This window comes from Pithys albifrons, chromosome 20 (genome assembly GCF_047495875.1).
Source record: "Pithys albifrons albifrons isolate INPA30051 chromosome 20, PitAlb_v1, whole genome shotgun sequence".
Lineage (NCBI taxonomy): Eukaryota > Metazoa > Chordata > Aves > Passeriformes > Thamnophilidae > Pithys > Pithys albifrons.
In genome coordinates, this window is record NC_092477.1 from 5,841,323 (window position 1) to 5,867,911 (window position 26,589).

General features: G+C 48.5%; 1 protein-coding gene across 1 annotated transcript in view; it reads right to left on the minus strand.

The window, feature by feature from the left end:
* The window catches only part of ASTN2 (astrotactin 2), a 314,921-nt gene that overhangs the window by 213,981 nt on the left and 74,351 nt on the right, over nucleotides 1-26,589 (minus strand). Inside the window, exons 3-4 of the mRNA XM_071574082.1 lie at nucleotides 18,018-18,402; nucleotides 2,714-2,863 (exon numbers count right to left, since the gene is read on the minus strand). Coding sequence (XP_071430183.1) covers nucleotides 2,714-2,863; nucleotides 18,018-18,402 — 535 coding nt within the window. The remainder of the gene's footprint in view (nucleotides 1-2,713; nucleotides 2,864-18,017; nucleotides 18,403-26,589) is intronic.

A 26,589-nucleotide genomic window follows, 5' to 3' on the forward strand; every position in this document is an offset into this window, starting at 1 on the left:
ACTTCTTCCCAAATCCAGGGTGTTTTTAAAGCCCTGCCCCAGGAGAGGGCACCAGACCCCCTCTCTGTGCACACCAGCCACCCCCAAGGCCACCTCCCAGCCCCACCACTGTCCACACACCCAGGGTGGTCCATTGGCCAAATCCCCATCCTCAGTCCCTGTCCCACTGCCTCTCCTTGCCCTTCCCAGAGCAACACTTCCCGGTTCTGATTTAGCCAGGTTGGGATAACCACCTGGTGCATTTTTGGAACCACTAAAAGCTCTTGGATGCAGCATCCTTCCCTCCAGTACTGCCAGCCCCCCCAGAGACCTCCTTCCAGCCCACTCCCCCTACCCCTCAGCTCTCACCATCCTCACTCTCCCTCTATTATTTATAACCTGTAAATGTGCTTCACTTGATAGAAGTGTTTAGGGAGAAATGTTGTATGAAAGAGGCATTAGACAGAATAAAGTTTCATAGCACTGTAAATGGAGAGGGTTCTGTGGTTTGGGGTTTTTTAAAGTCAATCTACTTGGCAAAACAGCACCTTTCCCAGAGCTGCTGAACCAGATTTAATGACGAGCAATGGGTGGCAGTTTAAACACACTCAGGGCAGGGAAGTGAAGCAAAGCAAAGCTGATTGCAGATTTGTTTTCCTTGTGCTGGGGTGTTGGGTTGTTTGTTTTCTGGTTTAGATGGTTTATTCCATCCTTCTGAAGGAGCAGCACTCGGAAACCCCTTTGGAGCTTTTCTTATAAAGGAGGAAATCCTTCTGCTGTGCATAGTTCCTGCAGGGAGAGTGCTCCAGCTGTAGGGCTCTGATGAGGTTAAGCAGTAATTAAATCAAACCACAAGAAAATAATTACACACATGCATCTGTCAGGGCGACTTGTCACTACCCAGGAACAAAGTGGGATGCAAACTCCATCAGCAGAACTGTCATGTGGCTGTTAGGAGGAAATAAATGTATCCCAAATGGACAATTTCATTTGGGGGGGGGATTCTCATGAATTGCAATGGATTAATGAGGCAAAGGGTTTGTGTTTGCAATTGGATGGAAAATGCAAACATCCTGAGTTGTGGTATCACCCTTTAATAACCTGAACATTCACTCATGCTCCAGTCGCTTGCCCGTTGGAAGGACGAGTAACCACAGGCTGTAAAACAAAAACCTCTGGCACAGGAGAGGGCAGGGAAAGGGCAAGGAAAGACATGGATCAGCTCGGCAGCAGCATCTGGCCACAAGCAAAAAGAAATTTAAATTAAAGGGAAAAGGTGGATGGGATGGGCCTATAGGGAGTGAGATCTTCACTGGAAAAGCTGGGACTGGCTGGCTTGTTGGGACTGCTCTCTGATTCCTGATGTTTGAGACTGTAAAATCTCTTCTGTAGGGCATGCTGGTGAAGGCTCATGTAGGTGGGGTATGTTATGCCTCAGGCTCCTCATCCCACACAGACACTGGGTACAGACCAATCTCCAACTTTCACATTGAGGAAACACCAGTCTGAGGAGAAAGAGTGACTAAGGGAATTCTTATCCTGGTATCCACAAACTATTCCTGTGACCACTAAGAGGCAAAGGAATCCTAGGGAGGTGGGAACAGGGTGGAGAGTGTCCTCAGAGACTGGGGACAAGCCAGGCTGGCTCAGGGCCATATTCTTCTCCCACACAGCCAGAGGCTCAGCCTGCAGCTGGGCATTGTTCCTCCTCCTGAGCTCAGCTTCAAGGATTAACTGACTTGTTCCATTAGTGCCCAAAAAGCCTCTTACCTTCAGGCAGTTCAAAAGTGAAATAAAAACACACACACACACAAAGTGAGGCTGGAGCAGGAATCAGGGAAACTTCCCCAGAGTCCCTGTGGACCCCAAAGCACCCACACACACACACACACAAACTAAAATCCAGAGACATGTATTTGAATAACTACTAGAAAACAAACCAAATAATTTAAACCAGTTAAAGAGTCAGAACATTTTCTTCACACTAAGTGAATAATTTATGGGCAGAGCTATAATAAAAAAAAGCCCTCTCCAGGCCTGTATTGCAAGAAAATGTATCCAGAATAAAAGATCACATTTCAGACTCATAAATAAATGAAAAACAAAACCAAGAGTAAACAGAAAGAAAAGTACTTCCTTCCCACCTCCCAGTGCTGCCACAAAGACCTTCAGTGCACTGGGCAAGCCATGGCCAATGAACCTTCCTGTCCATCATCCCTGGAGGGACCCTGATGCTGCCACCTCCTCCTCCTCCACACATGGAAATGTGGACCCAAACACTCTACACAGTCTTTAGATACATGATTGCTGCTCTCATCCTCTGTGTGGCCCCTAAAAGAGTTCAAAAACCCCTAAGCACTGGGAAAGCAGAAGGCAGAGAGGTCCCAATGATGTGAGTTAGAGCTAAAATGAACATTACCCCTTAGTGAAGCAAAAACTTGCCAAGAAACTCTTTCACTACCACTTGAGTTAGTCCAGGGGCTCAGGACTTGCAGCAGACCTGGAAGAATCCCTTAGAGGGGACACATACAATACAACTCCAAAGCAGATTCAAAGGAAATCTTCACCAGACCACCCAGAGGATGCTGTGTGGGATTTGTCCCTTTTTACCCCATCACAGAGGAGCTCCGGTGTCCCCACGCTTGGTAGTGAGGGTGAGGAGCTCCCTCCTTCCTCCCCACCCAAACTCTAGACATGGCCACTGGAGAAGCAGGTGGTGACCATGACATCCTACCTCGGGGCCGGCTCCGGCGTTTCCGTCTCCCCACGGACGTGCTGCGCAGTGCAGGCTGGAGCTGCCCAATCTCGATGGGCGTGTTGGTGCGGAAGCTCTCCTTGAACTTCTGCATCAGGGATTCCACCGTCTCCTGTGTCACCTCGGGAGCTGCAACACCAGCAAACGGACTGTGGTTAGAAGAGGACAGTACCACCATGTCCCCAAGCCCTTCCTCACAGAGGACAGTGCAGCCCAGAGCCAAGTTCTGGGGCAGGAGCTCTGTACAAGCATTTATAATTCTAGACAAGGATTTGACCTAAATACAGAGACTGCAGCACTCTCCAACAGGTACTCATACCACAGGGAGCAGAGCACCCTGTGACACAGGCAGTGCCACACCAGCCCATGAAGCAGCTCCCTCTTCATTCCCCCCGTATTCCCAAAGTGATGTCCTCAGCCTTCCCAGAGTTGAGAGGCTTTAGAGCACCCCAGGGTGCTTTTCTGACCCTGCAGGCTGCAGACAAAGTTCCAAAATCGGCTGGGGCCATTGGAAGGGGAAGCACCAGAGAGCAGATCAGCTGCTGTGCCCACAGGAGCAGGTGCAACAGGAGGGCTCAGGAGAGGATCCATCCACCCAGAGCTGCTGTATTGGGAAACAGAGGGAGACCACCCATCCAGTAAGAGCTGCCACATCAGGCAACAGAGAATGAGGATCAAACCCACTGCCTGCGTAAGCACCAACAGTGGGAACCATTTCAGGAGAGCTCCAGTGAGAAGCCTAAGGGACCATGCATGTTACATCTTCCAGTTTTCCAGTACCAGGCTCCCCCAGGAACCACAGATCAAAGACAGAGGTCCCCAAAGCCCCCAACGTTTACAGCAGATGCAGCTGAATCCTGTGCTGTTGGATGCCCCAGCAGGCAGTATCACAAGGGAAAAAATATATCAAGAGCAGAGAAAGGTCCCACCCTGACAGCACATACCCAACCCGAGGTGCCAGGGAATGATGCTGTGGCAGCACCAGGGCAGCTCAGCCTCCCACCACCACGTTCACAGGGGGAAGCCCATCCCCACAGCTCCTTCACCCAGGAGAACACGTGGCAGGGCCTCCTCATGAACAGATGGCGAGTTATCCCAACCTTGGGGCTGTGTGATATACGATGTGTGGAAGTGGAGCAGGGAGCTCGGGAACCACACAGCTGAGGCTTATTTACTGAAAGGAGGCCAGGAGGAGAGCACGGGAAGGAGGAGGAGGAGGGGGCCATGCCTTCAGCAAGCAACAAAGCACAGCGAGGTCAGAACACCCTCATGGCCCTTGCTTGTCTGATGGGAGCAGTCAGCACTGTGGTGATCACACCCATCTGGCCATCACGCTGGCACATCCATTCTGGGGCATCTGCTCCCATGTCTGTCAGTGGAGCAAATGCCAAGAGCAGGGGGAAAGTTTCACAGGAAAAGGAGGGGATCCTTTGGCTGCCAGCTACTTGGGATGATGCTAGAAATACTGCAGGAATGGGAGCAAAGAGCTGGTGGTGTCTCACTGTTCTGCACAGCTCGTGTGTGCCAGCATGTCCTCAGCTTCTCCATGCCCCTGAGCACAGGGGTTTGGGGAAAGGAAATGGGAGATGGAAGGAAAGAGGAGAAAAGTAAAACAGGGGAAATAAAAAAGGGAATGGGATAGAAAAAGGGAAAGGTTGGGAAAAAAGAAATGAGAAAATACCCTCCTTGACATAACTCAGCAAGCAGAATTTGACATGGGTAAGCAGCATAGAGAAAACCCTCAGTGACAATGAAAGGTAGTTGAGATTCAAGTGTATGAACATCAGGGGTGAAGGAGAAAGGGAGGGTCCTTTAAGCACTGTCAGCAGTGCCAAAAAGGAGGGAGAAGAGACCACTGCACTATAACAGAATGAGACATGGCACTTGCTGGGGCTGGTGGGACCCTGCTGACTATAGTGGCGTCCATCATACCCATGAGAGACAGTCCACTACAAACTGCCACCCAGGCCTCCCCACAGCAGCTCTCTGCAGTTTTAATTGTTCAGAAAATGATGGGAAGCAACAATACTGTAGGGTAAACAGGGCCTCAATAATTTGCTTTAACAGACAGCCCTGAAGTGTTCAGGCAGTAGGACTGGATGGTCCTTGTAGACCACTTCCAGCTGAACTGTTCTATTGTACCTATCCCTGCAAGCCCCTCCCAGACTGCCTGTGTTCAAACACGGGCTCAGGCAACAGCTTCTGGCACCTCCACATTACCCACACTCTGCTCTCCTCCCTGGCACGACACAGCAGATTCACCAGTGCCTAGGCACCAGCTCCTCCCAACACTGGTCTAACATGACACATTTCAGAGGCAACAGGAGCGTTCCTCTCCTCGAGCAAAGCTTGCCAAACCGCCTTCTCTCCCATCCCTGGTTTCCAGGAGATAAATCCATCAGGGCTACTGAGCTCACATCTTCGTCACCACGCTGAGAGATTCTCCAGCCTGGCAGAGGTGGTGAGATCCACCCCAAGGTTTGGCACAGTGCTACAGTCTCAACCTCCCCCTGTTCTATAGAAAAGCCTTCAGCAGCACAACCACCCCAGGACGAGGATGAAGCAGAGAAATCACGAGGCTTTTCGGCCTCCGCAAAAATCAGCTTCGCTCTCTGGCAGAGCTTTGAGGACACAGCTGAAGGTCACCCTACCTTTGTAAAGCACAGTACATGTTCCTGACGTACACCTCCCTCCTGTCCACCCCCATATGCTATTTGGAAAGCGATTTGCTCTCCTTATGGCTCCCCTATTCCCTTGCACGTCTCCCACAAAATAATTCCTATCCAGAGCTGTTCTCTTCTCCTTCCTTTCTGCTGGCACAAATTGCAGGGGGAAAATATGTTGTTTGGTTTAAAAATTACAACAACAACAAAAAAGAAGAGTCATCAACTGAACAATATGAGCAATGTTTGGGTAAAAATACATTGCAATGGAGATAGAAAGCAGCAGTACTCATTCCAGCCCTCGCAGGACTCACAGCACAGACAGGAGAGCAATACCCTTCCCAGACACACAGGCTGGGTATGGGGGGGCTGTTCTGGGGAAATACCACAACTAAGATCTCACCAGCATCGGTGCCCAGCAGGAATTCTTCAAAACACAGTCCCAGGCTTGGATTAGCACAACCACCCACAACCCCTGTTTGAGAGATGCACTAGCTGTGGAAGCTGTATGAGGAGCAGCTGAGGGCACTTGGTCTGTTCAGCTTGGAGAAGAGGAAACTGAGGGAGACCTCATGGTGTTACAACTTCCTCCTAAGGGAAGAAGAGAGGCAGGAACTGATCTCTGTGGTAACCAGGGACAGGACCCAGGGAATGTCCTGAAGTTGTGTCACGGCAGATTGAGGTTGAATATTAGATAAAGGCTCTTGCCCCAGAGGGTGGTTGGGCACTGAACAGGCCCCCCCAAGGCACTGGTCACAGCATCAAGGCTGGCAGAGCTCAAAAAGCATTTGGATGATACTCTCGGGTACATGGTGTGACTCTTGGGGATAGCCCTGTGCAGGGTTAAGGGTTAGACACAATGATCCTTGTGGGTCCCTTCCAACTCAGCATACTCTGTGATTCTGTGTGCCTCCACTGGTTCCACTTGGATGGTATCTCCAGCATTCCAGGATATTCTCAAGGGCTAAGGCACTACAAACCCCCTTAGACCGTGCAACCTGTTCCCAGCCACCACACAGGGATGGAAATGCCCCACAGTTCTTGGAAACAAGCCCTCAGCTTTGCTGAGGTGTTTCAGAGTCTTAAGGACTCCAGTGGAGCAGCTTCTCCCCAGACCAGACTTGACCTTCGTGCAGTCATTGGGTGTTGGGAGAGCTGGATAGCCCCGTGGCTTAGGGTGTGCAGCTTATTAAAACAGAGCAGTGAGGTTTAAGGTCTAGAAAGGTGCCAGCTTCCCCAGGACTCCCAGTCTTTGGTGTTTAGCTTAAAGGCTCCATTACTGGAGCCACAGCCATCCCTGTTCTCCTCACACAACACCTGCACTCCGGCAGCTGCAGGAACACAACTGGCAAGGCAACAGCAGCTTCTATTAGAGCTTCCCACACTAGGTATTGGAGTAAAACATACTTCTATAAAATACAGTTTTTTAAGCATCTGTTTTTCCCATTCCTCACTTTGATTTCTGAGTGTCAGAAGGCAAGTTATTGATCCCTCAACAATACCAATGGTTACAGTGCTCCCAGAGTTTTGGGGAGAGGAGTAACTCACAGAGCACCTCAAGAGCTGTTTGACTGAACATGATGTTTCGCTGGAATCAAAGCATTTCACAAGACACCAAATGCAATCAAGGATTAAATGGAAAAGATTGGGTGCAATTAAAAGCCCAAGGTCAGTGGGGTTTTTATCTCCTGACCTAGAGAACATTCAGGACAGCACCCATGGCCAGCCACATGTAGGATGCAGCCCCTTCATTTCAGACTCCTCTCCAAGGCTGTCTCCTGCCCTTTCACCAACTGCTTCTAGTATTTTTCAAAAAATCTGCTTTTTCTCAGCACAGGAAAGGGTGCTCTCCTGGGACCCCTGACATGGGCTCCAAAAGTCTAATGCATCGTCAGGTCCCTGACACATCACAGAAATATCAAGCACGTGCAATGCAGTTTAATAACATTTTAATTGTTTCGTTCAAATCAACCTCCTGATTTTCAATAAGCTCATTCTGATGTTTCTCAATCGATATTTCAGAAATTTCTATTCTACAAAGTATTTCCAAAAATTGACTTTCCAATCCTATTTGGAACGAGCATAAATTTCACAATACTGGAAGTTTTCCACATGGTGGAAACCCTGATTTCTTACCAGCTCTAAATAATGGGTGTTTGTTGCTTTTTGAAGCATGAAATAACTAACGGTGTTTGTTCTGAGACTGGGATGTGGACTGATTTTCAACAGTGCCACCCTGAAGGTACCGAGCTCCAGAAAGCACAGAGCTTTACTAGCATAAAATTAGGTAATTACACTGATGCTGATGTGATGACAGTGGGAGAGATTTGTACAACAGCTTCACACGTACTGGGAGGAAAACACATCCACAGAGCAACATCCTGCCACGGAGCATGGTGGATATGGCAAAGACATCAGAAACACTGAGAGTTTCAGTTCCTCATATCTTTCTCCAGCCACCAAACCTCTCTACCACCTCTTGAGCAAGAGAGCCTGTCCCCTTTCATTGCCTGATCTCAACCAGTCCATATTAAATGCCATGGGCAGCCACTGTGTCCAAGAAATACTGGGAAACTGCTGGTTGTATAACACAACCAACACAGGATATATATATATACACACACACACAAAATTTAAATACATATATATATCTCCATATATTTTATTTAAATACCTATAATTTAAATACATATATATATCCCTATATATGTATATATACAGTTATTTATAAAAGCATCAAAAGAAAGCACAAATCACCACACATACCCATACATCAAGGACCAAGCACCTCCTGCAATGCCTGTATTTCCAAGCCATCCTCAAATAAACCCATCAAGGAAAAAGCCACCCATGGCACCTTGTGCTTTGCCAGACCTGCCCCAGCCCAGCTCTGCCATTGCAGCACTAGGGAGAATCAATCTATCTCCAAAAAGTTCTTTTACATAGAGGGGTTCTCATATGCAGCAACAGAGGGATAGAGGAACTCAGCAGCATTTTGAAAGCAGCCTTGTATTCCATCTTGACTTTTTCTTTCCTCTTTCCTGGCCCTTTTTTTTTTGAGTTTTAAAATAGAGACTGTATACAATTTTTAGCATAGCTATTAATACATTATTAGATTATTATATACATTAATAAATCTCTCACTGTAAAAATAGAACTTTATACGTAAAAGTGTGATTTCAATTGCAAATTGGAGGGGGAGGGCAACAGAGAAAGAGATAAAGTTTTGTTCAAGACATCTCCTTTGAAGGAAACTGAAAAAATGCACTTTCCTCCTTCATATATTCATGAGATGACTGGTTCCCTACCCCGTTCTCCGCCACCCTCGGCTCCGGGCTCAGAGCCAGCACAGTCCTTATCTGCTACGAGGCAGGGGAAAAGAAAGCCCTGATAGGATCAGAAGTTTTCAGTAGTCTAACAAATTTGGGAAAAAGTCTCCATTGGTTTCTAATAATGCTTTAGGAGCATGATGGGAAGGGAAATGTTGGGAGAGGCTGGAGTGCAGCGTGGGGAAGGGATGGACATCAGCATCCTGCAGTGGGGACACGGACCCTGGGGTGCACCAGGGCACTCCAAACCCCTTCTGGCCATGCACACATTCTTCGATTTCCCCTTTATTGCAAAGCTTTGCCATTTCTCCCCATCTATAGAGAACAGGAGATAATATCTACAGCTCCCATCCTCACTTGAGCTGGGTGAGCCACTTCTCAAACCAGCAGGGCCCAGGGGAGTGCCCATCCCACTGGGATGGGGCAGCTGGAGCTGGAGCCCAGGGCAGCACCCACCCAGCAGCAGCTGCCCTGACCCTTCTTCATCCTCTCTCCAGTCACGGCGCTCAATTGCTTCCCAGCTAATTGCCTCCACTCATGTGTGCAAACTAACCGTTTACCGGAAAATGTCACGGAATGTTAATTTCATTCGGAATGCACTTCCATTTTTTTATTATGGGAAATGAATAAGCATTGTATTAATAGCATAATTTTCAACTCCAACAGCAATCGTGGCCCCATCGACAGAGGCTGCGAGTTACTCGTCACCCCACTCCCTCCCTGCCTTTCCACCTTCCTCCTTTCCCTCCCTCTGCCACGCTCCCCACTTCCCCTGTTGTCAATTAAGAAAATGCAATATAATTATATTACAAAAGATCAAACGCTGAAGACCTGCGGTCTGACAGTCCCCACCTTCACCTCACACCTTTGCATGGAGAACACCTCCCAAAAGCAGAGAGGTCCCTGTGTTACTGGGGCTGCTGCCAGCTGGGTTTGGCCTTCCCAGGAGCTATTTCCGACCAGGAAATTCTCAGCTCTGCCACAGGGCAAAGACTTTTCTAGCACATTCCTCCCCTAACATGCACAGGGCATTTATTTCTTCATCTCATTTCTCCTGCAAGGAAATGCCTTGGGCCATGGGGTGCTGCCCTATCTCCTCTTGCCTCAGCACTGAGAAGGTCCAGGCCAACAGAGACTCTGCTTCACACCTTCTCTGCTCTAATAAAATGCTTAACTTACCTTTTTTTATAAGACACCATAAGTTTTTTGCTTAGGCAGCAAGTGGAGAGGAGCAGGGAAGATGGGCAAGCCCTCGGTATCAGCTAATGCTCCTCAAGTTATCAAATAATTGAAAAGTTAAATAAGAACACTCTGGAGGAAGCTTCTTGATTTGGTGCTAATGGGCACACGAGCAGCCCAGGCTAATGTTGCGTGGAGGAAAGACACTGGCTCAAGAGCACAGCGTTGACCTCCAGCTCCCTCTCTCTACCACGCATCTCCTGCAGCTCCACAGATCCAGAGGAGAAACTGCCCCATGGAGCCAGCTGGGGTAGGGACACACTAAAGGGAAGGAGAAAGCCTCATCCCCACCTGGCTGAGGAACAGTTGCTGGGGGTTGAACCTGAAGGAATTTTGGCATCTGTAAACTGAGCATAAGCATGTTCCAGCCCCCCGAGGGCCAGGCATGGGCAGGACAGGGCACCAGGAACAGGCACAGCTGGTAAATATAGCTGGAAAATGTGGCACTGCAGCTCTTCTTCAGTCTCAACCACGACCCCCCTCCTCACTCAGCAGTGTGATGCAGAATGAATTTTTTAGTTAGAAAATACATTTCTGCCCAACAGACAAGATGACATTTTTACACAGTACTGGCAATGCCATGCCATGTGCTGAGGTGAACAAGGGAGTGATGTCAACCCAGACAGAAAGGACAAGCCATCAAAAATCTCTATTACAATGCAGCCAGGAGCTTCAGCCCTGCATGCATGGCACAAGCCGTGCCAAAAGATCTGTCCCCCACACTGGGCAGCACATGGGTTACAGGCAGGAGAAAACTAGCTAAGAGACAGTTTTCTGGCTCAGGAGAAAAGCTGGAGTTGAGGGAACACCCAGAAAGTCCAGGATATCACAATCAAACTGATTCCAAGATGGGCAGGTAAAGAAGTGAGGCTGAGCACAGCCAGACCCTTCAGGACCCAGTGGGTGAGTCTCAGCAAATGCTGTAACTCAGCGGGGCCGTCAAAAAGGATTGATTTGAAGCACCTTGTTAATAAGTTTCCTCTCCTACTGGTCCTTCAGGGAGGTCACTGTCTTGTGATAAACGGGGCTGGAAGGTGCCTGCAGACCCAGTATCATCACAGGTGCTTGGCCTTAATCCATCTTCCTTAGGAGCCAGCTGACAAAACCGTCTCGGTGCCATAGCCAGGTAAAACATGACTGATGGGAAGAGGACACACAAACAGAGCGAAGAGCTGCTGCTGCAGCTGCCCTCCTTGCTCCTTCCGCATAAAACCCATGAGTCCAGGGCAGACTGATGGGGAGGACATCTCCACATGCCAACTACTGGAGTCACAATGTCACTAAAAGCCAAGCAGAAGAAGAGCTGAGCATCATGGACTGAAACAAACCCATCACTCTTATGTGGGTGACAGGACCTGGAGCAGCCTCAGCTCTGAGCCCCACATCCCAAGGGCTGCCTGAATCCTCACTAGCATCAGTATATTTCCAGTAGAAATGGGTAACACTGTGGGATTATTCTCCTTCATCCAACATCCTTTTCTAATCAGTTTGACTTCAGAAACCAGCGGCTGGTTTTTGCTCCAGGCTGACACCATGAAGGCACCACCACTGGAAGTATTCAAGTTCAGGCTGGATAGCACTTTGAGCAACTTGGTCTAGGGGAAGGTGTCCCTGCCCATGGCATGGGGTTGGAAACAGATGATCTTTAAGGTTCTAACCCGAACCATTCCAGGATTCTATGACAGCACTGGGCAGAGCTGAAGCTCTCCCAGGTCCTCTACACTGCATAAAAGGTGGCTGCAAGGTGCAACCCAGCAGAGAAACTCAGGAGAGAGAAGAAGACTTGAGTAAACAACCGTCATATTATTTTTTTTAGATTTTCCATCAAGGAAAAAAAACAAGTTAAAAAAAATCATCTCAAAGCTAATCCTGGCCAACAACCGTCCCACAGCCCAGCTACAGCTTAAATAATGTAGTGCTTTATCAAACATTCATAGTGATGCACAAAGTGATGAACAATGTGCGCCTGGCATTTATATAAATATAGTTCCTGATGGCTTATTTTCCTTGGACAGCCAAACCTTCACAGCTTATCTTCTGTGAGCTTGTGATTTCTCCTGGATGGAAAACACTTTGGACACCTGGGGAATCAGGGCTACTGCACACGAAACTGCCATGACATCCCCACCGGGCATCTACAGCCCACAAACCCAATAAAAATCCTCTTTAAAGAGCTGCTGTTGACTTGAGAGCCACAAGTCACTCGGCTGTGGCTGGGAGAGGGGGCAACCAAGGGTATGTCTTCCACATGGGATGTTGTGGAGTGTCAGGGTGAGACCAGCCCAAGCCTTGAAAAGCGTAAGGACTTCACAAACCCACGATCCCTTTGGGATGCTGAGCAAAAGGCTGGTATAGTAAACAATCCCTTTTCTCTTCCATTCCCTATGGCACCATCCAAAGACACTTTTCCATCTGGTTCTTCCCTCCTCTGTCTCATGAAATCAGTGAGTGGGTTGTAGCAAAGACAGGAGAAAAACAATAAACCACATGAGGAACCCACCCTACCAGGCTCTTCTCCTCAGATACACTTATGGGACAGGAAGAGCCTTGGCTAGTCCAAGATGCTTAAGGCTTAATTAGTCATTAAGCATATGCCATAAAACCCATGAGCCAGGGGGCTCCAGGACCAGAGGAAGCCCTTGAGCCCCAGGCGCTTCCACGTCTCTTCTGAGCTACGACTGGAGGCAAGAGCATGTCAGAAGACCTCCTGACATGGAGCATCACACATCTGTGATGCTGCCATAAGCCACTTTCCTGGGGGTTTAAGGGATGGGAAGCGTGTCTCAGGACAACAAGCTAAGAGACTGTTATTCCCTCCCCCTAAGTTGGTCAAGACAACTCAGATTTGAAATGAAGGCAACCACTTCAATGGGATGGGATGATCAAAACAAACCTAAAACTTCAGGCTGGCAGCTCTCCACTCAGATCTCAAAAAGCAATTAATATATTAATGTATTAATTATGACTGTGTTTATCTCTGGAAAGCACAGCTTTTCCCTGGCAGGTCAGGATATTTTCAAGTCAACAATGAAGTCAGAGCTGGCATCACCACAGGACCAAAGGACCCAAAGGCATGTCTAATGTAACCTCTGCAACTGGGGCTCCCATTCTCTTCATTAATGCATTCAAATCAGTTGCAATTAAGCATGCTGGACTTTAAAACATGTTAAATGTCTTTAATAACTAAAGATACTAGCTAAGCATGTGTGAAAATGCTTTTCTGAACTGGGACCCAATTCCTACCCTGTTGGGCCTTTTTTTTCTTTTATTTCTTTTTTATTTCTTTAAAGCTGAAATTTGCAGCTGAGTTTTGCAGCCACGAACAGTGGAGTGCAGAAAACACTTTCCACTGGCAAGCTACAAGAATATATATTTTCAAAGGTCTCTGTAAATTACGGAAAGAGTTGGCAGGGATTAGAGCTGGGAAAAGCTGATCACGTACAAAGAGGGTCATGATCCCATCAGGTCACTGAAAAGAAGACAGAGCCCCAAGACACATCAGATGCCGGCCTGACGTACTGTCCCATTTTAGCCTCCAGCCCCAGCAAACGTTAAGCCATCATTTTATTTATTAAAGGCTCAGAAAGCTTCTGGTTAATGCTTGGAATCAGGGTGGAACTGCATCTGACTCCCTGAGCAAACAGCAGCTGCAGGCAGTGGCTCCCAGCCCTGGCAGTGTGGGCACCAGGGAAGGCACATCCTGGCATGGTGGCCAGCCATGAGCCCAACCAGGCACTGATGCCTCCTCAAGCATCCTGACTTGTCAGCTCAGAGACATCAACATCAGACTAGTCATCTCGTTCCTGCTGCCTCTGGGCTCTCCATTCTCCAGCATGGATGGCAACACTATCACCTGCCCTTTGTGAGGCATCACCCCTGACTCACATCTCATCTTTAAATCTCACCTCCAAGATACTGCAATGAACAGCAACTCTAGGTCACAATTTAACCATCCAGCTTCCTCTTCCACATCTCAGCCCCCAAAATGTTCTTTTCCCCTGTCCCAACATCATGTCTTCCAGCTGGAGCACTGCCTTACCTCTCCCTAGAGGAAGATGAAAATGATGACTGAGAGGTGGCCACCAGAACAGCTGCTCCATCACCGGTGGAAGGCGTAGGCTCCCTTTCCTCATCACCAGGATCCTTCCCCTGCCTTTTGCTATTATTTCAAACACAAGTAATTTGTTTCCCCTGTCCAAATTCCTTCTCCTGCAGTTCTCCTGGACTGCATCACTCAGAACAGTTTGGCTGGAGGGACCACAACCCCTTCTGTTCTCAACCTTTCCTTGTGCTGCCCTGCCTGCTGTCTCCAGTTCCCTTCTCCAATCCACAGAAGGTGAGACCATTAAATGACCTGAACAGGGTTACCAGAGCAACCAGTGGCAGTGTAGCTGGATCTGTATCTCCAGATGCATTCTAGGTGACAAACCATCTTCCAGGAATGCTCAAAAGCATCTCACTACCACTACAGAGAAAAGCATCCATGGATTAAGTGAGAGAAACTTCAGAGGTTTACCTGAGCTAACAGAGAAGACAAGAACAAAGTCCAGGGGACAGGAAATCAAGATGACTGCACAATCACACCTTTGATACGCCCCATAATATTAACCATTGGTAATAACTCCTGTCTAGACCTGGAGGCCATACCCAGACTGCAGAGCCCATGAAGACAGCACAAAGGCCTGCTTGAAAAGTTCTCTTTTTGAACATGAAAGAAACCAAGAAATAAAGATGAGTCCTTTGTTGCAGGACTGGAACCGCAGATACTCGATTTTCAAGTCTGACATCTAATTTCTCCTCAGTTTTCACCAGGCAGAAGTTGTGCTTCTCAGTGGTCCTTAGGAGATTTGGTTTGACAAAATCTTCTCACTGGGAAACTTGTGGGTAATCCCATATTCATGTTTGCTGGACTTTATTTACTAAATTCCATCTCTGTGCATCCTGTACATCCGAGCTGGTGATGCAGAGATGGTCTGGGGGCCAAAGCCCCTCAAATAGCACTCGATGGACAGAAAAACAGAGCAGCATGGTCTGAAAACTACTGAGTGAAGTGAGCAGAGAGGCATCACCTGCACAGATTCACCCAAATCCCTGTAATTGCTGAATGCCCTGTACACAGAGGCTGAGTTTGGACATGGGGGTGTCCCCAGCAAAGATGAAGACTCCAGAAACTACACCCCTCACCAGCACACTCCATTTGGCATCACATACATCAACCTCTGGGGGACCTCTTGATTGCCAGAGAGAACCCAAACCCACAAGGAAACAGCATAGGCCCCTCTCCATCCCAGTTCAAGGGATCCTTCTGGATAATTAGGACAGCCTGGCTATCACGTCTTGCCTCACTCCATTTCATTTTATTATTAATAAAAAAGGACTATTTCTCTACTTTTCTTCTTAAACTGCCTTGGATTTTTCTTCTGTCTAAATTCATCTGGGCTCTGTGCAATGTCACCAGGTCAGCTTGTGCTCCTGCTGCAATTCTAATTTTGCTAGCTTTCCATTTTCTAGGCAGTTGGGAGATTTTTCTTTCCTTTTTTTTTCCTCCCCCAAGTCAAAAATGATTTTGCATAACAGTAATAATGTTAATGGCCCTGCACAGCGCATCCAGATTACAACTGCAGCTAGGGAGAAATAAACATCTCATCTTTGCCCTGCTGTTTATCTCCCCACAGCAGAGCCTGGTATCAGGTCAGAACCTGTAATTTCATTAACTTTATCACTCAGACGCTCATGTTGCTAGATGTCATTATTCAGCACATCACTCCCGTGTTTTGTTTGTATTGGGATTCACTTCAGATGCTCTGGCACCAGGCAGGAGCATCCCTCCGATCCGCATCGCTGCAGAGCAACTGCCTGAGCTGGGGAGGAAAGTTTGGCTCCCTGAGCCATGATCTGCAAAATATTTGTGCTGTTCAACCTCTGAGCAGGGACCTCTCTCCCATTTTGCAGGGCCGGATGTAACAGAACCATCCAGTGTAATCCCCTGCCTGATTCCCTGACCAGATACATCCAGAAGTGGGGAATAAAAAACCCCACACTCTTCCTTGTGGAAAGGATAACTGAGCCAACATCTGCTGAACATGGGGTGCATGAACCCTTCGTGAAGGGAAGTGCCCACTGTGAGCATGACCCAGCACCTATGAATCAATCAGTGCCCAGCACAGGGGGGAAGCTGCTGCACAGGCAGGTGGAGGGTGAGCCAAAATGTTCCATCTTCATTGGATTTGCCATCCTTGGTAATTAATGCTGGGAAGTGACACTTGAAAGAGCCTCTGGTGACAGCCCCAGTCATGATACTGTTTGGAGCCTGCTGACAGGCCCCAGCTGATGCTTTATCACAATACAACACAGCAAGAGCAGCAAGGAGAGCTTTTCCCATGGGAGCCGATGGACTCCCTGGGATGTGGGCACAGCTCCTCACCTTCCCTGGTGATCACACTGAAAACTGGCAGCTGCAGCTGAGCACCAGGGAAAGGCTGACCCTATCATCCCACTGCAGCCATGCTTCCAGCTGGGCTTCCCTTAATGTATCTATCTTCAATCCAGCTGCAAAGCCATGCCTGAGCAGAACTGGTTTCCAGCCCCTGGGGCTCTCTAGGAACATGCTCATACCAACTACAGTTACTCCACCCCAACCTGCCACATCCTCACAGAAATCCACATGTGGCTGCCACCAAATCACTGTTTCCCACACATGTGCAAACCAGGTCAGCATGGAAAGCCCAGAGCCCACATATTTATATTTCTAGTCTAGAAATCCTAGATCTGAACTACAGCCACCTTGTCCTTGGCAATCCAGGCTTTAACCAGCTTAAGCAGAGAGGAGGAACTGAGCACCTACCATAGTTTGGCTCCTCAAGCAGAGCCTCATCCAAGAGGGAAAAGTGCCCATCTGGGAGGAAACATATGGTAAACTGGCACAGTTTGGAAGGATCAGACGAGGCAAGGCACAAACCTGCCTTGATCCAAGGGGTAAAGCCTGACAGCATCACAAGCAGAGTTGGTGGGAGCATTTGTGAACATCTCTCCCAGTCCAGGTAGCCCCAGCCCTCCAGGTGCTTGCAGCCCTGGATTAGGGGCCTGTGCCAGATCTTTATTGACAATTCCTGAAGCCCTCAGATAGTTTAATATTCTGCTCTAGATCTTGTTTGCTATTATGTTTTGAAGAGTACTGAAATGCAGTTACTGCTGTCTTCCCCACTCACACTACTCTAAATAATTTATAGAAAAGCAAAACAAAGAAGAGAATATGAACAAATAAAGAAGGTAGCTCAGTTACAATGCATGAAGGCTTTCATTTGTTACTTCTTACTGAGCAGAGGGTTGGTAAAACATCTCTTAACCCCATGGGCTGGTAACAGCCAGCTGCATCCCAAGGGATGCCAACAGCGATGCTCAGAGCAGCACTCAAGGACAGCAGATTGACCTCTGGGCACCTCAAATCTGTTTAAGCAACAATAACCATCACCATTATAACCTTGTTTGAAAGAGAAAAGAGCAAAGAGCACTTCAAGGGTGGAAGAAACACAACCTCAGCCACTGCTACTGACCATCGCAAGGGCAGGGTCCTGCTTTCCATACACAATGCATCCTCTCGGCTCTCCCTGACTCTGCTGCTCAGAGTCACAGTCTCCTCCAAGGAGCCAAAATAATCCTTGGTCCCAACCCTATCACTTTGGGTGTTTCAACAAGGAGCATTCAGTCTTTATGGGAAGCCTACACAAAAAGAGAAGGATGGTTCATCATCACCCCAAGAACTCTTTCCTGAACAGAGCAAGCCAGTCCATCCCTTCCTCACTCCTGCTGGAGTCACTCACAGCACTAACAGTTGGCATGAACATGCTTTACTTTTGTTTATTCAAACGCATCTTACTGTGCATTGCAGGTGAACAATATTAAATGGCTTATAATAACATTTCAATAAGCAGAGGTGGGTGTAGCAGCTTCTGAGAGACAGACTTTAAAAATGCAGGCAATCAAGTGTGCATTAGCTGAAACACTCTGGGGAACACGCTGCTCCCCAGCAGAGGAGAGAGAAAAGCCACAAACCTTTCTTTTCGTAGTCAGGTTTCTCCTCCCCACCCCGTCCCAGGCTCTCCAGTGTCCGTGTCACCTGGCTGCCAAACTCATCCTCCCTGGTGCTGGGCTCAGCCCTCCGCGGGGTCTCCTCCTCCTCCTCGTCTTCATAGTCATCCAGGATGGGGGTCTCGCGGATGGGCACCCCGATGACCGAGTTGTGGGCCTGGAGACGCGAGTTGCGGAAGCTCTCGCGGGCCTGGGGGCCCAGCAGCACCGAGGGGATGTAGTGGATCTCGTGGGTGGCCTCGGTGCTGGCACTCTTCTGCGGGATGCGGCGGCGCTTGTGCCAGCGCCGCTGGGCGTACAGAGCCACCATGAACACCAAGAGGAGCAGGAGCAGTGCAATCAACCCACCCTGCACAGGGAGAGAAAAGGGCATCGGTCAGAACATGCACAGGGTGAAGGGATGAGTGATGAAATGTTGCAGACAGTGTCCATAGAACCACTGAATGTTTTGAGTTGAAAGAGACCTTAAGGCTCATCTTGTTCTACCCCCTGCCATGGGGAACACCTTCCACTAGACCAGCTTGCTCCAAGCTCTGTCCAACTTGGCTTTGGGCACTTCCAGGGATGGGGCAGCCACAGCTTCTCTGGGCAACCTGTGCCAGTGTTTCACCACCCTCTGAAGTAAACTCCCAGAACACACTTCCATTAACACAGGTGGGTTCATGGAGCAGCCACCTCTGGGACTGGAGGTCACAGACAGGTGGAGCAGGATGCCAGAGGTGGCCTTTAGCTCAGCTCTGCTCATTCTCCCAGGAACTTCATTCCTCACACACACTCCTTGGGACCCCCAGTCACCCAGCTCATCTAGACATAGGGAGATGGAAAAGGAGACAAATCACATCCAATCACTTAGAAAAATAAAAACTCACTGAAATAACCCAGACACAACACAGGAGCAGAAAAGCCTCAGCAGAGACACACAATAATTTATAAAAATGATGGTGCAACAAATGGTCCCATGGAGGCACCACTCCCCAGGGCATGATTACCCCAACTCCCTCTCTTCTCATCTCATTTCCCTGTATTTTCAAGACTTCAACTTGCACATCTGGTGGCACAGCCCAGTGTATTCCAGACCAAGACCTTCTCTGCTCATCTCTCCTCTTTCCCCTTTATCCATTACAGCTCTAAACTATATTAACAACAACAAAAAAAATCTTTACAAAACAAAAACCCCAACACCTCCCAGTATATAACAAGACCTCCAAATACACATATATGTCCACGGAAATGGCATCTCCTCTCAAGGGAGCCAGCCCTGCCTCTGGCTGCTCTGGAGGTTAAATTCAACCTTGCACATGCAGGAGCTGTGCCTGTGCCAGCTTCCAGCCTCTTAATCTCCGCAGCATCGGAGCAATTTTATCCTGTGGCAGACAAGCAAGGCAGAGCATGTAAATCAGGAGCAGCACGAGCGACCAGGGCTTTGCAGCACGACATGAACAGGCAAGGCAGGGCAGGGCAGGCGTGCCTTTGGCACTGGGAATGCCACAGCTCAGAGCTTCACCGAGCCCAACAGCAAAGCGGAGGCGTGAAAATATTCCCTTGTATTCAATGCAAAACCCCAGACTGCATCCGGAGCACAGCTCTGACTCCTAAATTGGATCAGCTGCGAAGAGGTGGCATCGAAAACTGCAGCTCACAGGATGAGTTTGCTCGGAAGAGGCATCGGAAGCTGAAACAGAGGAGAGACACTTCCCTGCATCACCCCCTGCCACAGAGGGGAGCCCAGCCCAGCATCTCCCACATCATAACCCTTTCCTCTCCTCCATAACTGTCAGTAACAGAAGCAGTGCTCAGGGATTCAGGACACTGCTCAGCTTGACTTCCAAAATTTGGGTGACTCACACCTTCAGGAACAATCTTTTGCTGTCCAGGAGCTGTCTGGGATCGTCTCTGTGGGGGAGAATGGCAGGGGTTGGTCAGCAACCCAGGCCTATTCCCTGCAGTACCAGAGCACTTCAAAGACCAGTGGGATGAGGACCCATCATGGGCTTCTAAGCTCAGAAGTAAGAACCACCAATGAACACCTCAACCTGGGAGAACACACATATGTTTCTTGGGTCTGCACAGTGCCTGATACATGGAGACCCCCACAGAGAACTACAGGAGCTCCCCAGCATGAGTCACCCATACCTGCTAACACCAAAGTGGGAAATTTCCTTGAAAATCCGATTTGCAGGACTGAAACCAGAAAGGAGGCCAGGCAGGTGACAAGGACACAGCAGGGCCACAAATTTCAACACAACAAACCACACTGCAAAACCAGGTCCAACTCATATGCCAGCATCCTTACAGCAAAGCAAGGGCTCTCAGTCCAGAAGGGTTACAGAACAAGACTCACAGACATAAAAGCTGGTAAAAGCCTTTCACCACCAAGCCCTTGAGCTGCCTGACTGGATGTCACTCGTACGTTGGTGAAAGTGGCTGTAGGGAAGAGTATTCTGCACCCATGGGCATACAGGCACTTGCTCTCCATGGAAAAGCACAACTGGAGACATCCCAGATGCTTGGAAAAGGTCAGGATAATAGAGAAAGTCTTGCAGGAAGAGGGGATCTGGGCCACGGATCTACCTGGCTAGGCTAACCTTGTGTCTGCCCCTGGAGAACAGCCCAGAGCAGATAAACCTGCCAGCACATTAAACTAAAGAAATCTCTGCTTGGGAGAAACTAGAAAAAAGCATAAAGGTAAAAAGGTTACCACTGTACCCTTCCCCCTCAGACCCAAGAACAGGGGAGGTTCAAGAAATGGAGGGCTCCCAGCCCAGCTTGGCTGCAACTCCCACACCCTTTGCTCTGCCAACCAGCAAGACAATGGCCCCTCTCTGCCTGGGAAAGGCTGGGGGTGCCCGTGCCAGCCCCTTGAGTGAGCACCATGGGCTCATCACAGGCAGCTCACTTTCAACATGCTCCTTTCGTCCCCAACCCCGCGCTGGCAGCTCCTTGTTTAACCACACCACACACGCTGGGAGAGCTTCCCAGGGAAAAGGAAAAAAGAAAAAAAAATAGTCAAACTTAGGAGGCATTGAAGGCAGCCTCATTTTAATCTATTTTTCATGTTAAATTATCCAACTGAGGGAGCGGTAGAGAGAAAGGGGAAAGGAGGGATAATATGAGAAATGTTTTATTTGACAATGTGTCATTCGGAAACTGATTATTTCTGTCTCCAAGCTTTTTAATATTCCCAAACAATGGCCGAGCCGCACAGGGATTTGGTATTCTAAGGCTGGATTTATAATACTCTGTTCTGCAGTGATAAGAACACGGGCCTTTAATCCTCTGAGCTGTGAACATGCATATTCTCCCACGTAATGTCCTTCCCACCGTGCTCCTGCCTGCCCTGGGCTGGCCAAGCAAGACCCACCAGCACCAGTGTTGCTGAAACCCACAGGAGAAGAGAAGGGATGGGAGAGGGAAGAAGGGGAAAAGAAGGCTGGTGGGAACAACTCATATGTGTGAAGAACTTCAGGGTTTGTGGCTCCAGCTTCAACTGAAGCTGGAGAGAGGCAAGGCTGAGACTTATTTGAAGCACACAAGGAAAACCGATGGGAGGGACCACTTTGAGGCCCAAGAGATTGGGCCCTCATATAAATTATGAAGGCTGCCAAGCTGTTGGATTGGAGGGTGATCGTTCTTTGGGCATCTGTCCAAAGTGCTGAGCAATTTCTGAGCAGCTTGAAACACAACCAAAGTGCCCTACCAAAGTGATGAAAGACAAGGGAGCTCCCACTGCTCCTTTGGGATCCAGGCAGACTTTGCAACAAGCTCTGGCCTTTCCAGCTCTGTCTGGTGAATTCTGCTTCCCGTACTGGGGTGGTGCGGCATGGCCCTCACAGGAGTCCTCCAGCCCTGCAGTCACAGCGATGCAGCCCAGCCATTCAGAAAGCAAGCCCTGATTGTCTTCCGGTTGCCACCCAAAAGGGCTGAAGTCACAGAAGGTCCCAGGGCAGAGAAGAACATGGTTTGTGCTGGGCACACCTCTCACACCACAGCATCCCTTCCACAAGTCAAAGCAAAACCAGTGCTGAACAGTAGAGCACTCAGCCTGTGCCACCCTGAGCCCTTTCTGCTGCTCCCTCCAAACACTGACACAAGGTTATGCCCTGGGCAGGGAAATATCCCTATTTCTTTCCTAATATGAAACAACTATTGCTCCTGCCTGAAATGCAAAGCCATTTCTTGTCCCACGTTGTGCTGGCAATGAGCCCCATTGCTACTGACCTGCTGCTGGGTGAAACAGGGCTCTCATAGCCCAGGGCCAGCACTCCAAGGACACTGTCCTGGGACAGCACAAGGATCCCCCATCACATCCTGCAGCTGGATTGGGGGCCGAGTGAGCCCCCAGTGCCAGAACAGCACATCCCCCATGTCATCCCAGCAGAAGAACCACAGTGAGCAATCAGGTATCAGCAATAACTACACAACCCTTGGGGCTCTTCACACTGTGTACTTTTCCTTTCCTTTTTGGCCATGAAAGTAATTAAACACTAGGACAATTTACCAAGGGGTGTAGTGGATTATCCATCACTGTCAATTTTTTTTTTCTTTTTTAGTCTTTTTTTTTATTAAATCAAGCCTAGATGCTTTTCAAAAAGTTATACTGTATTTCAAATGAGAAACAAAGGCTTCAGGGCATTCTTGTACCCTGTGTAGCTCTGAGGGCAGAGCAGATGATTCCAAGGTTCCTTCTCAAATTCCACTCACCCCAGTTTTAGCTATCCCACATTTCAGCTCCATAGCATCTTACCTCTCATCTCATGCACTTCAAACCCTCCCAGGTAATCCAGACACAGGAAGCACCACCAGACCCTGAAGGCAAGGAGAGGTCAGACGTGGCCACCTTATGGCACACCAAGGGGTGAGATGCCACCAGCAGGGACCATCTCACAGACCCAAACTGGGACAAGGGGCAGAACACGACCCAGTGGGCTCAGGACACAAACCTCCCCTGGCTGGTCTCTGCTGCTGTTGAGGGCTGTGATATGCAGCACTCAATGAGCAGGTGTAGCAAACACCTGTACTGGGTTTTAGCTAATTTGAGCTGACTGATTTCTAATTAACTAAAACCAATAGCCAACTGCAGCTCAGAGACCCTATAAACGCCATTTCAGCAGGCAGAGGCTTGCTCCTGGTCACAGACCCTCCAAAGCCATGTCCATAATGGCAAAAAGCATGATGCTCCCAGGAATGCTGGGGCAGAGACTGGAGGTCATCTGCCCAAAACATAGAGCAATGCTGGCACACCCTGGGGACATGGAGGTTCTGCCAACTACCCTTCCTAAGAGCAAGGAGCTTGTCTGGAGGACACTGTGCCCATCCTTGTCCCTGAACCTGACAGCCTGTACCCCCACACATCGTGGGGTCAGCAATGAGCCCTAGGGCTGGTGAGCACTAGGCAGGGAAACTGAGGCTGAGTGTGGGGATGGGGCCAAGGACTGACAGCAAGACAGCACAAAAGCTAGGGAGGAAGAGACAAACACCAGGGTTAAAATTATATATATACACACGTACTCCAAAGAGATCCAGAGCCAGTCACGCTCTCCAAACCACTCAACCCCATCTCTCTCCATAAGAGACTGATGATATTAGGCAAATCTAGCAAAAAATACAACATTTTCTCCCTGTACGCTTCAAATCCCCATTCGAGCACCGCTTCACCAAGGTGCTTAACCACACACTTAACTTTAAATATGTGTTTAATTCCCATTACAATCCACAAGCCCATAGCACACACCTCAGTGCTTTGCTGAGCAGAGATGGCTCCTTGAATTGCCCAAAGAGAACTGTATTGCATCTTTTTTTCTTCTTTTCACGCCTCACAACATCACTGAGCTCCAGACATGATGGGGCACTGTCTTCTGGTGGCATTGTTATCATAACTGTGTCACCTCACCTTGCCCAGAGGTGACAGCACCTGTGAATCACCTTCTCTGAATGGGTTTATAGTGGTGGAAGGAATGTGGATGTGGCCCAAGGGTTTAAGAAGAAGGATTCCCACAGGACCGCTCCATCCAGCCCACGCAGATCCTCTTGCCATGTTGCACATACACACAGGGGGCATAAATTTAATAGCATATACAGTCCCATAAAGTATAACACAAGCACAAGCTATGAGAGTTACAGTTGCTGTGGGAACCATAACTTTAAAATCTGACTCTTCCACATAAAAAAAAAATAGCAAGTCAGACAAAAAGTCACATTTCCATATAATTTTATTTTTTTTAACTATGCTCAATTTTGTTTTGCTGTTTCATCCAAGAAGGGAAACAAAAGAAGGAGAGAACCTGCCAATCAGCCTTTCTGCGCTGCTCAGACATGTGATGTGATGTTCCAGTAAATGTTTACTTGAAAGGTCTCCCAGGCACTGGCTGTATGCAAGCACCAAAACACACAACCCTCAATCACAGCCAACATGCCTGCGTATCCTGAGCTCCACATCTTACTAGAATAACAATTCAAAATGACTCCTAATCCATTTTTATGATGTAAAAAAGGCATTTATTTGTAGCGAGCTGAAAGAGGAGGGCTGGAGGTGATTTTATTAAGCACCTGATTGCTGGCTTTTTTTAAAGCCTGGGCACAGATTGCATAAATTGTGATTTTAATGCGTGCTAAATGGTTCACCTGAATGGGCTGACCTGCTAACCCAGAGCTTGCCCTCAGAGAGGGAAGATTTTAAAATTCATGAGGTCTCCTGTGCTTATGCTCATGTTTCCCTAATGTGGGCAAAGCCTGCAAGTGCAAAGCTGAGAATAAAACAACAGCTTTTTTTCTTCTCCAAGAAGTTTCAGTTACAGAGTTCCATCCCTCCTCCCTAGTGAGCCAATGAGAGAGCCCTGTATGTGTTCATCCTGCTTGGCTCACTTACATGTAGTACCTGCATTGCATGTATTCCAAAGGGGAGGAAAAACTCACTTGATTTAAGGGCAATCAATCTAACTTTCAAGTAAAAGAGGCCACCTCATCTGCTGTCTCTCTCCCTCCCAGCACAGGTGAGGTCTCATGAGCCAGAACTGCCGGCAAAGAGCACCCAGGGCTGTGCCAACACATAAAGCACCTTCCAGTTAAACATGGGGCTAAAGGAATGTCCCTCAAACCAGCCAGCACAGATCCAGCACCTACACAGTGTATCCTCTGCTCTGTCCTTAGCACAGAGCCCAATTCCCTCAGGGTCCTGGCTCAGACACGGAGCATCCCAACAGCCAAAAGAGCTGCCTTGTGGTTACATCCCAGGGGAAGGGCAAATAGGAGTCCACCCAATATCAAGGAGGACCACCAGACTGTGTGTGGTCCTAATACACTCCCAATTGAGAGAGAAAAGTAATGAAGTCCTCTAGGCTCAGTTTCATCTTCATTTCACTGAAATCACCAGTAATAGCAGTTGTGCCTGATGCTACTGGGGAATACATCCCTGCTCCATACACTCCCCATCTACAGCACAGATGGGCACTTGGGGGGGGTGGGGGGGTGTCCTCTGAATCAGACTCCTCCCTTCTAGAGTCTCACTTGGTCCCTGCGCACCCCTGGGCAGGGACAGATAATCCCATGGGAGTGCAGACCTGTCTCACCTGCACATCCCTGCTCCAGCTTTGGGGGCAGGCAATGCTACCTGCAGGAACATCTCATGGGGGTTTCCAGCCCTTCCTGTCCTGAGCCACAGACTAAACTCTGCCCACACAGGTGTTTCATCCAACATGGTGCCCTTGGACACACAGGCCAATACACACCACTCTGGTTTTTTTCTGGAGCCACTTATGTTGATGTTTCCCCCAATACCTGGTTGAGGCCACAACCACCACCACAGCTTCTACCCAAGCTGGTGCCTTTCTTCACAAAAAAAAAAAAAAATGCAGGATATTCACTTCAGCATCTGATGCAGAAGCCAAGCTAGTGGTCAGCAGGCCCCAACAGGAAGAGCACCACAGGGTTAACACAGCAAAACATGTGTGGAAGTGGCATGATGAGGAAGGGATGCAGCTCAGCTCTCAAATTTTCTTTAAGGAAAAGATGTAACTCAAAGAAGCTGCACACCTTTGAGGAGCCTTTGCCTCAGGCTGATTCTTAGACCCACTGGAAAACTCAGCATCTCCGATCAGTGTTCCCAAAAACATAGTGCAGGTCAGAGAACCATAAAACAGTTTGGGCTGGAATGGACATTAAAGACCATCTCATTCTAACCCCCCTGCCTTGCACTAGATCAGGTTGCTCAGAGCCCCATCCAAGCTGGCCTCCAACACTTCCAGGAATGGAAGGCACTTATCATGGGACCTCCTGAAATCACAGCCACTGCAGGATTCTTGACCTACCCAGCTGCCTCTCACCTCTTCCAAACAGAGGTTTAACAAATGCTAAAGCGAGGTCTCAAATTAGGAAGATTATTACAACATCCACAGGCAGAGCATTTGCTGTGAAGAGATGAAATATAATTAAAAGTAAAGAACACTTGTCAGATAAATGACAAACACGTACTGCTGTTGCAAAAGTACCTTTGCTTGTTTTTTTAATAATTGTGTTTATCCGCTTCCTCACTAATTTACAA